Source organism: Lithobates pipiens, unplaced genomic scaffold, assembly GCF_037356315.1.
Source record: "Lithobates pipiens isolate NorthernLeopardFrog02 unplaced genomic scaffold, aLitPip1_a1.2 Scaffold_19, whole genome shotgun sequence".
NCBI classification, from domain to species: domain Eukaryota; kingdom Metazoa; phylum Chordata; class Amphibia; order Anura; family Ranidae; genus Lithobates; species Lithobates pipiens.
Genome location: NW_027507764.1, coordinates 273,694,759 through 273,707,324, shown reverse-complemented (window position 1 = coordinate 273,707,324; position 12,566 = coordinate 273,694,759). Strand labels below are relative to the sequence as shown.

The following is a 12,566-nucleotide window of genomic DNA, read 5'->3' as shown; positions in this document are numbered from 1 at the left end:
CCGCGTGCCCTCAACATGGGGGGTGCCTTGTTGATGAGGACAAGGGCCTCTTCCCGACAACCCTGGCCGTTGGTTGTCGGGGTCTGCGGGCGGGGGGGCTTATCGGAATCCGGGAGCCCCCTTTAATAAGGGGGCCCCCGGATACCGGCCCCCACCCTATGTGAATGAGTATGGGGTACAATGTACCCTACCCATTCACCTGTAAAATAAAGTACAAAAAAAAACACAACACACAAGATAAAATAGTTTATTGCACAGCTCCGTGGGTCTTCCGTCTTCAGGGGTCTTCTCGCCGGACTCCTCCGCTATCTTCTTCTAGCTCTTTTGCTAGCGGAGGAGCCCGGCTTTCTTCCTCACCGCGGCCTCTTCTTCCGACTTCGGGGGTCTTGTCCTCCTCTTCGGTTCTTCTGCCGGGCAACCGCGCCTTCTTATAGCTCTTTTAGAGACGGTGGCCCGGTCTTCTGACGCCGCTGCCTTCTGTTCTTCTCTTCAGATGTTGCCTCGTCGCTCGCTCTGCTCACAATGACGGGGACCGTGCGTGCGGCGACTTTTATGGGGACATCACCGGATAATGTCCCCACCCATTATGGTGTCAAAGTCCTAGAGGATGCTCATAATACGCAGGGACATCATCCGGTGATGTCCCTATATAAGTCACCACGCGTCGCGCCGGAGCCATTGTGAGCGGAGGGAGCGACGAGTCAAGATCTGAAGAGAAGAAGAGAACAGAAGGCAGCGGCGGCGACGACATCGGCGACAGAAGACCGGGCCACCGCCTGTAAAAGAGCTATAAGAAGGCGCAGTGGCCCTGCAGAAGAACCGAAGAGGGGGACAAGACCCCCGAAGTCGGAAGAAGGGCGGCGGCGAGGAAGAAAGCCGGGCTCTTCCGCTAGCAAAAGAGCTAGAAGATAGCGGAGGAGTCTGGCGAGAAGACCCCCGAAGACGGAAGACCCCCGGAGCTGTGCAATAAACTATTTTTACCCTGTGTTGTGGTTTTTTTTGTACTTTTTTCACAGGTGAATGGGTAGTGGTACATTGTACCCCAAACTCATTCACATAGGGTGGGGGGCCGGTATCCGGGGGCCCCCTTATTAAAGGGGGTTTCCGGATTCCGATAAGCCCCTCGCCCGCAGACCCCGACAACCAACGGCCAGGGTTGTCGGGAAGAGGCCCTTGTCCTTATCAACATGGGGACAAGGTGCTTTGGGGTGGGGGGGGCGCATCCCCCCCTTCCCCAAGGCACCCCCCATGTTGAAGGCACGCGGCCTGGTACGGCTCGGAGGGGGGGGGGGCACTCACTCACCCCCCCTTTCCTGGCCGGCCGGGTAGCGTACTCGGACAAGGGTCTGATGTGGACCTGGGGGGAACCCCCACGCCGATTTTTTTCGGCGTTGGGGTTCCCCTTTAAGTCCATACCAGGTGGCGGGGCCAGCGACGTCTCCTTCGCGGGCCCCACCTACCCGGAGACCCGCTCGAAAAGAGCGGGACTTTTCTCTGGGCGGGAAAAGTCTGTTCATTTCAAAAGTACGGCGGACTGGCATACACACGGCTGGATTGTCCGCCGAAATGCGAGTCCGGCGGGAAGATTGGAGTGCAAAACTACTTTCTAAGTCCGCCGTACTTTCGGGTCAAAAAAGTATGCCGGAAGCTACACATATATACATATATATATCTCTGGTGTATGTGAATATTCAATTTTTTTTGTGTCTTCCATCTTACCTACCTGGAAGTACATTATGGGGTAAACCATTTTTAAATTAATATTGGGTATCCCTTATATGTATAACACCGGATTTATTTATTCAGTGTAATCTTGTTTTTCTTTTAACAGACCACCATCTCTGAAGAAGACCCCCTTTGGGGTCGAAACGCGTTAGCTTTATGCTCTCACTGTTATCTACTCATACAGTGTAACATAGTTGTGTCTGTTATTTTACTTCCATGTGACATTATATGTACTTTATATACATGATTTTGTCTGTTATCCAAGTGCTCAGGTGAAGCTCATGTTTGTTTTTACCAATTATTATTATTAAAATACCTTTTATACTACTTCTATTGGCTTCTATTACTGTCTCTTGCTGCCTAAAAACCCCGTTTGTGGGGAAACTAGTTCTATTTGTATATACTTGGGGTGAGCAGCACCCTCCTAGCTTTTTATAGCACTGTGTTCTTATTTGATTGTTAGATGTTTTGTTATTTGACCACAAGGGGTTGCCGTTCCTTAAGTCAGCTATATGTCCGTCTATATACATAGTTCTCAAATCCTATTATAAAAGGAAAATGTCACACTTGTCCTTTCCCCCTTAATGTACTTTGCCTTCCCAATAATAATGGGAAGCTGAATATATTGATATATTTGTTCCTTGCTATCTATTCATGGAACATATTGAATTTTTACTGTGGAGCTTCCTGTGCTCGGTCACTTCCAGTTTTTGTATGCATTTCACTTGTGGTCTATGGAACGCAATACATTTCCACCCGTCAGGCCTGTCCTCCCTATATAAATAAGTACTGTCACATGTCATAACAATGCCCCTGAAGACACATGATGACAAAACGTTGGGTTGAGCTACGGGACGTGTGATGTAGGACGCAGATGGATGGAGGTGCAGCAGCCACCTTGTTGGTTATAAGCACTGGTCGCTTCTTTCTTTAAGCTTGCTGAACTTGTGAAACTTGAGTTTATTACTTCTTTTGTACAATAAATGTCCTATGATTGGATGCCTGCGCAATGAGCGTTCTTTTTTTACTCATTGCATTCATATGACGATCGGATTACTACCTGAGCCCTGGAGTACACTTGGCTGAGAGGAAGGTTTTTTTTCTGCCTGGTATTGGGTTTCAGTCTATTGGGAAAAGGATCTCTTTGCAATACAGTGCAGTGGACAATTGGCTCACCTCTGTCATCACTTGAATGCATTTATTGTGTATAGCCCATACACTGATGGTAAGGGTCAGTTATATTGGGTGAAGGTGACTGGCTCTATATCAACTTTCTCTCTCCCACATTGGATCTTGATCATTAGATAATTTCTGCACTGTTGACATTGCTTTGATTGGTTTTAATCCTTTGCTCATACAGATGAACTATTTATCATGAATTTTATTTTTTATCATTTTGTGTTTTGAGCGCTACACCGTTTACCTATATCTTTTTAAAAAGTGCCAGTTGGTGCGAGGAGAGATCCCCTGCCTGTTACAATTGTGGGGGGGGGGGGAGATTGACGGAACTGCCGCCAGGAGCTGGAACATGCTACGTTTCATCTTAAATATGGGTAGAACACGTAATATGAACTTAGCCTTTTAAAACAAGTGTAGACTGGATAAACTAGACGTGGTATCAGAAGCTTTAAGACTTACTTTTTTAGAGGTGCTGAATTCATAAATTGCTTCTTTTTCCTCATTCCTCATTACAGGAACTTTGGGAATGGTTCCCACATGGATATGGCTTCTAATTACTGGTAAAAGATCAAAACACAAGTCCTCAATTTTTTTAAGAGCCTTAGTTATAATATCTTCATCAATACTACTATCTTTCACAACATCTGGAAGCAGCTCACAATAACCAATATTGTGGGAAGACTCTTGACATTTCTGCACTTCTGTGTCATTGTTTGTAGTTGTTGTGGAACAGTTTTTTATAGTTTCTATAACTGGAGATTCTGTATCTAGTCGAAGCCTTTTGGCACTTCTAGGCATCAGGAAGGCATCAGTAGTTTGTTTACTTGAGGAACCAATGCTCCTGGATTGCTGTTGATTTGCAGAACTGCTCAATTTATCCTTGCTACTGTCAACATTTGAAGTGCCACCAGTTTTTATAAATACTGTAGAAGTGGATGTAATAGATTTGAACCCAGTTATTTGGCTGACAGACAAATTTTTGCCATCTCTAGGCAAACTATGGCTTAGCTGAACATTACCTTTTAAAATGTTTAATGTTCTTGCTCGTGCAGATAATTCTGGGTACATTGTGTCTAGAATTTTGACAGAATTCTCTTGAACACTGTTTGAAGAGCTACCAGATGCAGAAAGAGGAAATCTTCCCGGCACAGGGAGAGCATGCTTTGGTGTAGCAGCACAAAATTGCAAAGGAGAAGACAAAATTCTTCTGTTTGCTTTCTCAGCAGGTGAAGGAGTGGTAAGTACTGGAGATTTTTGCCTGCGCCCACCAGACAAAGGTGACACTTGTCGTGGAAATGGAGTGCCTGGCAAAGGAGAAATAAAGTCATCAAGAGGAGATGGTAAAGATGAACAACTTGAAGATGATAAAATAGGTGACAGAGGGTGTATACTTTTCAGAGGAGATGCCAACAGAGGACCTAGCAAAGGAGGCAATGGGGGGCCCATTTCTGATCTCACTTTAGTAATCGTTTCTGGTGAGTGATCTGCATTGGTCGACGTATCAGCATTTGCAAGCACAGTTTCTCCCACATGTATATCCTGTAAACTTTGCTCACTTCGAGAAAGCTTATTAGAATATTTTACCTTGTGGGACCTGTTACGTTTTGTCCTTTCCTCTATGTTAAAAGCAGTCCTATTAAATGAGTTATTTGAACCACCATGTAGCATTTTTAGATTTCCTCTCATTTTATGTTTTCCAGAAATAACTCTAGGGTCGATTGAATCTTCAGGTCTTTCAAAATTCCATATGAAATTCTTAGCTGAAAGTGTTTTTTTACCCTCATTCTCTATAGTGTCAAAGCAATTTTGCTCAGTGTTATTGACATATTGAATATTTTCAGATAACAGCTTTTCCTTCTGGTTTTCACATTCCTCTAAAATAGTTGTTTCCTTTTCTTTTTCGCAAGAATATTGATCCCCATTATTTTTACTTTTGTCATTTTCCGGATCTACAATGAAGTCACCTGTAATCAAAGATACGTCCTCCATCAAGATGCCATTTTGAGTTTTTGAAGAAGAGTAATTTTCAGAAGTAACACATGCAGCCAAATCACCTGCACATTCTATGTCAGTCATCTGAGTAATTATAGGTTTACATGGAGAGTTTTTTGATTCCAAATGTACATTACAGACTTTCTCCTCTAAATTTTCCGGAGGACTCTTACTATATTTCTTTAAATTCACAGGGTTGTTGGAGACCACTTTTGCATAGCTGACTTTACGTATCAGAAAATTCTCTTCTTCACTACTATCCAAGGAAACACTACATGCATCTTGATTTGCATCTGTTTCTTTGGTAATTTTATTTATTACCTTAGTTGACTCTGAACACAAGTTAAAAGTTTGCTCGTCTTCTTCTAAAGGGAAAACAGGCATTACTGTAGACTGATTAAACATCTTAGGAAAGGTGTCACTTTTAGACTGCAAAGAACACACAGTGTTTGTTTTTTCCAAAGCTGAGTCCAATTCAGAACAAATCTCCTTTTTTGGGTTTATTCCTTTACAAAGATCTTTATTTACAGTATCAAGTTCCTCTCGGGACTCAGTTATAAGGTCTACTGAAACTTTAATAAATCGATCACTCAGCTGAGGCATATCTTTTGCAGTCAAAAAAGGTTTTCCTTCCAGTCTATTTGGGTATCCATCAGCACTGGTAGAATCAAAATTTGAAGAACATGTGTCATGCAGTAAAATGGTTGAGCACGATTGATTGTTCCTAGCAGAACATAATTGGTTAGCAACTGCTTGACTTTGAGAACCGATATCTAGTTGGGTTTCTATAACTGGTTGTATATCTACCACAGCTGCTTTTTGACCTTTTGAAGAGACCAGTGTGTGCAAACTTGAATCAGAGGAACACAGCGGAACCTTCTCCGAACCTATTTTACACTGCTCAGTTACAATACGGCATGTGCTTGTACTATCTGATCCATCTGCATTATGCTTGGATTCTTCAGCTTTGATTTCATAAGTCTGTAGACTAGGAAGTATCTTTCCTTTACTTTCAACTTCCAATTTCTCCATAGAAAGGCATGTGCTATCCTTGTCAGCAAAAGTGACAGACAAATGGTTTTCTTTGTCTGCTGTACTAGAATCCAAATGAAATGGTGTTAAGGCTGGCATGATCTCTAAAGAATATTGCATGTCGTAACAAAGTTCATTGGAGTTTGCTTTGTAACAATGCCCACCCTCTGCAAGTCTTCTCAAAGCCGACTTTTGCTCTAGTGAAATATTTGCTTTATGTACAGGTAACTCCTGAATGTGTTTTGGGTCACCTTTATCAGTACAATACTGGTTTATCAACTTCATATCTTCAAATTGTACAGGTGCACTGCTTGAATGCCCTGTTTTTTCTTTAAGTTCATTGAGAAGTTGCACTGTTTGAGCAGCAACACATATTTCACCATCCATTGAAGTGTCATTATTAGGCTTTCTAGTATAAACATCTTCAAAACAACGTATTGACTGTTCGGAGTCTTTAAAGTCTTTGGAGTCATTATTAAACTGATGATTACATTCATTTAAATACATTTCAGGTTGAGCAGATAACAGTAAATTATCCTGACTTCTGTCTATTATGGTATAACTGGAACTATCCATAAGCTTATGTACATTTAAATTGTTGTGAACATGATTTTCTTCAGCACTGGTTATAATTTTGGGAACATGGTTTTCTCCAGCACTAATTGCATTATACACCTGCAAAGATTTTATAGATTTGCGTTCATCAGAACACATTTCATCAAGATTACAGTTATGCACAGGAGAATCTTTAGAAAATAACACCTCACTAGCATTTACAGATTGGTTGTGATGGACAGCCATATTACATTTTCCAGAACTTGAAACATCTTCTTTGGAACAATGCAGATTTTCAATTACCAATCTTCCTGAAATATCCCCATCAACCGGGTGCTCCAGCATGCTGGTCATGTCACCAATTGTACCACTAGAGCTGTGTTTTAGTAATTCAACTTCAGAATTATCGATGCGGTCTGATTTTCTTACAGGAACATTCTGGTTATCATGCCATTCTAAAGATTTTTCAAAGCCATTTTCTCTGTTGACAGCAGAATGCAAAGTGTTCTCCTTTTCTGCTGGATTTTGTTCTGTTAAAACATTTGTTGTCAATGTGTTATTGGCAACACCAAAGCCAACTTCAATATGCATTGGAGTGTTTTCCTCTTTGTCCGTTTCCATTTCTGTAGCGAGTTCACCCTTCTCATTAGAAGAAAATTCTGACTGAGATGCGAGGCAATCTTCAACTATAGATATGCTGTCATATTTCACATTTCTTCCAAACGCAACATTCTGTTTACAAATTTCAGTTACATTTCCTGCTTCTGGACATGGGACAAAATTGGTCTGGTCTTGAACACAATTTTGCTTCCTTTCCAGTGTTGTACTGTCTTTTGCTTCATTTCTCTCATCGGAGCATTCATTATCACTCGAATCTGTAAATTCTCCAAAAACATACTATAAGAGAAAAACAAAAGTAAAAATGTTATTATTCATTATGCCATGTCTGCCTAGAAGGCCTGCAGAATACTAAACAGTGCATTCGTGAGGTTGAAATACTCAATTGTTAGACATATAGCACGAATTAAAAAAAAAAAAAATCTAAAAATTTATGGGTTCATATTAATTGATTACTCAATAAATCTAAAACAAAAGCTACCTCACAATAAAAAAAAGTTAGAAAGTTCACCTTTTTTTGCTCATGTGTGCTTTTCTTTTTTAACCCTGCTCTTCCGTTAAGCTGTTAGGGCAAAGAAAAAAAAGCCATGTGTGCCAAAGGGACTTAAAGCTCACACATGATTTTCGACTCTTCGGTATTTCACATTGCTCTCAGTGACTGAACAGAGCAAAGTTGAATCAAAGGAAAAGGAAGGTCGCGCTATGGGGCAATCTAATGTTATATTGGTATGAGCGGCCTCTATTCAATTTCCACCCAGTGTGGGTGAAAGCAATAAAGTGGAATGAGGAGGGGAAACAGACTTGGCGCTATACCTTTTTGGTTTGAAAAAATAAATAAATACTTGGTTATGGTTTGTATAGATTTTCCAGCTTGCTGGTAAATGATAATGAAAAATATAAAATAAACATAAATAAAAGTAAGAACTATCTGTGCATACCCAATAGTAATCTCTGATGATTATTTATCCATATATGTTATTGTGCTACCTTACAAATATTAATAAACCATAAATAAACATGCAATACTTCTATTTAAGTATTAAAGTGCAAGTACCAGTGAAAAAACATGTGCAAGTGTTGAAATACACAATTACAACTCCAAATTAATTAAATAAGTAAATGTATGATTAATTGACAGTTTTGTATATTATATCTCAATTAGGTGCTCACATAAAAACCATGCGACGAATAACCCATGAGGGGATAAAAAATAAAAAAATATAAAAATAAATAAAAATTAATGTTAAAAATTAAAACTTAATAATTAAAATTAGAATTAAAGAAGTGAGTGGTCTAAAAAATAGTAAATGACTAGCCCATATAAAAGTGAAAATTAAAAATTGAATATTAGAAAAAACTAAAAATAGTTTTTTATAAAAAAATAAATAAATAAATATTAGTCATAAACAGTGAAAAAACTGTGAAAAAACTGAAAAAATTGGTGGAAAAATTTGCTATGAGTGTCTTTGAAAGGAGAAGGAAGAGGGTGACTGCAATAGCTGTTCTCTGTGCTCGATAACTGCTAATGTGCTTGCTCTCACCAGAGGTAAAACCCCGTCCTTGGTGGATCAGCCTTCACAGTGTGAGCCACTGTGTTGCTCTCTGGCTTGTCTCTGCTGTGGTCCTGGGGGTCCCTCGTTCCTCCGTTCGTATAGCATGCCTCGTTATATGTAACAAGTAAGAGGCATATCCATTGTGCAGTATGTTTGTAAAACGAATTTTATTAATATGAAGTTAAAACTACTCACAAACATTCGATTAGAAAGAACGTTTTCTTGCAATGCTCTGTTTAAAAATCCCGCCCGGCTATGCCGCCGTCTAAACGAAGAGGTGTACGTTGTCTGGCCACGCCCTACGCGTTTCGTCATTCAGACTTCATCTGGAGCGTCTCTTTATAAAAAACAATTTTTTGTTTTGTTTTTTCTAATATTCAATTTTTAATTTTCACTTTTATATGGGCTAGTCATTTACTATTTTTTAGACCACTCACTTCTTTAATTCTAATTTTAATTATTAAGTTTTAATTTTTAACATTAATTTTTATTTATTTTCATATTTTTTTATTTTTTATCCCCTCATGGGTTATCCGTCACATGGTTTTTATGTGAGCACCTAATTGAGATATAATATACAAAACTGTCAATCATACATTTACTTATTTATTTAATTAATTTGGAGTTGTAATTGTGTATTTCAACACTTGCACATGTTTTTTCACTGGTACTTGCACTTTAATACTTAAATAGAAGTATTGCATGTTTATTTATGGTTTATTAATATTTGTAAGGTAGCACAATAACATATATGGAGAAATAATCATCAGAGATTACTGTTGGGTATGCACAGATAGTTCTTACATTTATTTATGTTTATTTTATATTTTTCATTATCATTTACCAGCAAGCTGGAAAATCTATACAAACCATAACCAAGTATTTATTGAATCAAAGGAAAGGTTAACCCTTTCATGACTAAGCCTATTTTTGGCATTTGGTGTTTACAAGTTAAAATCCATATTTTTTGCTAGAAAATTACTGGGAACCCCCAAACATTATATATATTTTTTAGGAGAGACTCTAGAGAATAAAACGGCGATTGTTGCAATATTTTATGTCACACGGTATTTGCGCAGCAGTGTTTTAAACACAACTTTTTGGGAAATGGGACACTTTCATGAATTAAAAAAAAAAACGAAACGGTAAAATTAACCCAATTTTTTTGCATAATGTGAAAGATAATGTTACGCGGAGTAAATAGATACCAAACATGTCACACTTTATAATTGCACGCACACGTGGGTTGACGACAAAGTACGGTACCTAAAAATCTCAATAGGAGATGCTTTAAAAAAAAATTACGGTTACCAGGTTAGCGTTACAGAGGAGGTCCAGTGCTAGAATTATTGCTCTCGCTCTGACGATCGAGGCGATACCTCACGTGTGATTTGAACACAGTTTACAAATGCGGGTGCGACTTCTGTATGCGTTTTCTTTGATTCGCGAGCTCGCAGGGACGGCGGGCACTTTAAAAAAATTTTTTTTTAATTTATTTTATTTATTTTAAAATTAATAAATTGTTTTAAAAAAAAAAATGTATCACTTTTATTGCTGTCACAAGGAATGTAAACGTCCCTTGTGACAGTAATAGGTGGTGACAGGTACTCTTTATGGAGGGATGGGGGGTCTAAAAGACCCCCCATCCCTCCTTTACACTTCAAACTTCAATGCATTCAGATCGCTGAAAACTGCGATTCTGAATACTGTATATTTTTTAAAAACCGGCGCCATTGGCAGCCGAGTAAATGGGAAGTGACGTCATGATGTCGCTTCCATGTTTACTGTTAGGATACTGGAACGAAGTTGATTACGGCTTCGTTACAGTTCCTCCCCAGCAGCCGGAGGCATCAGATGTTGAATCGGTGCTCCCGATCGAGCGGTAACAGCGGCGGGAGGGGGGGACGTCCCCTCCCGCTCCTCTGGCATAACTGCCGAGTGGCTTTTAACCACTTCAGTTGTTACGGCTGGATAGCCAATCGTCCGCTGGAAAAAACGGTACCGGGATTATGCCTGCAGGTGCGGGCATCATTCCGGTATAACACCCGGAAGCCGAGTACGCAAATCTGCGTATTCTCGGCGGGAAGGGGTTAATATACACAATATTGTCAAAAGTATTGGGACATCTGCCTTTACATGCATATGAGATTTAATGGCATCCCAGTCTTAGCCCACGTACACACGGTCGGAGATTTTGCCAACCAAATCCGTCGGATTTTGTACGTCGGATTTAGTCCGACGAATTGTGGCCGAAACTGTTGCATACACACGGTCGGGCCAAGTTGTCTGATTTAGCGGTTGCCAAGAATGCGGTGACGTAATTTCGTTACGATGGGACTACATTCAGGCTAGTAGCCAATAGCTTTGATGTAGGAATTTGATCTGAGCATGCGTGGCACTTGGTCCGATCAAAATTCGCTACACATGATCGGATTAGGTCCGACCAGCCCAGTTGGTCGGGAAATATTTCCAACATGTTGGAAAATTGGGTCCAACGGAGATTCGGACGGAATCAGTCCGATGCATACCACACACAGTCGGATTATCTGACGACACGGTCCGATACGACGCATTCCGACGGATTCTCCGACCGTGTGTACGCGGCATTAGTCCGTAGGCTTCAATATTGCATTGTTTCACCCTTTGCAGCTATAACAGCTTCAACTCTTCCGGGAAGGCTGTCCACAAGGTTTAGAAGTGTGTTTATGAGATTTTTTGACCATTCTTCCAGAAGCACATTTGTGAGGTAAGGCACTGATGTTGAACGAGAAGGCCTGACTCGCAGTTTTCGCTCTAATTCATCCCAAAGGTGTTCTATCAGGTTGAGGTCAGGCCAGTCAAGTTCCTCCACCCCAAAACTCGCTCCATATACTTATGGACCTTGCTTTTTGCACTGGTCCAAATCATTTGGGGACAGGGATTATGGTCTGGGGTTGTTTTTCAGAGGTTGGGCATGGCCCCTTTGTTCCAGTGAAGGGAACTCTTAAGGCACCAGCATACAAAGACGTTTTGGACAATTTCATGCTCCCAAATTTGGGGAAACAGTTTGGGGATGGCCCTTTCCTGTTCCAACATGCATGCACACCAGTGCACAAAGCAAGGTCCATAAAGACATGGATGAGACATGGACACTGCACAGAATAATTCTGGTATGCAGGCACAGGCAGACATCTTACCTGTTAACTATGGGGGGGAAAGGGATGATCAGTCTGAGCCCACCACAGCTCAGACAGCCCATGTCCCTGGCCCACCACAGCTCAGACAGTCAGAACATGACTCAGTCCACCCTAACAGACATACTCAGGGCAGTGAACTGCACTACATCAGTTTGGGGGCTTAAGGGAGGATGTGTCGCTCTTGCGACAGGATTTACAAAAAATCTGTGAGAGAACCCCGGCTGTGGAAAGCAAAGTCAGTAATATGGAAGAAGAGCTGAAGACATGGAGAATCATCTCAGATGAAATCATGTGCGCATAGTGGGTCTTCCTGAGAGGGTGGAAGGCAAGGACCCCACAACTTTTGTGGAGAATTGGTTACTTTAAGTATTTGGCAAAAATTTCTTCTTGCCCTTTTTTGCAGTGGAACGCACTCACAGAGTGCCAACTTGCCCGCCACAACCAGGGGGACCGCACAGATCCATATTGGCAAAATTACTTCACTACCAGGACAGAGAAATAGCACTGTGTCAGGCATGGGAGCGTGCCAACATCCAACACAATAGTACCAGAGTGTCCTACCCTGACTTCTCTGTGGAAGTGCAGAGACGCAGGGCTAAGTTTACAGATGTGAAGCACCGCCTGCAGCTCCTGCAACTGCCATATGCTATGCTGTATCCCACCAAGCTCTGGGTTACTGTGGAGGTCAGTGTGTTGATTTATGGTGCCCTGGATTACCAGGAGTTTGACAGTAAAA

The 12,566-nt window shown here is 41.0% G+C and overlaps 1 protein-coding gene across 4 annotated transcripts in view; it reads right to left on the bottom strand.

The window, feature by feature from the left end:
• Positions 1–12,566, bottom strand: part of ICE1 (interactor of little elongation complex ELL subunit 1) — a 464,643-nt gene that overhangs the window by 159,930 nt on the left and 292,147 nt on the right. For all 4 annotated transcript variants that reach the window (XM_077491941.1, XM_077491944.1, XM_077491942.1 and 1 more), the window contains one exon: positions 3,364–7,380. In XM_077491941.1, the coding sequence (XP_077348067.1) occupies positions 3,364–7,380 (4,017 nt within the window). The remainder of the gene's footprint in view (positions 1–3,363; positions 7,381–12,566) is intronic.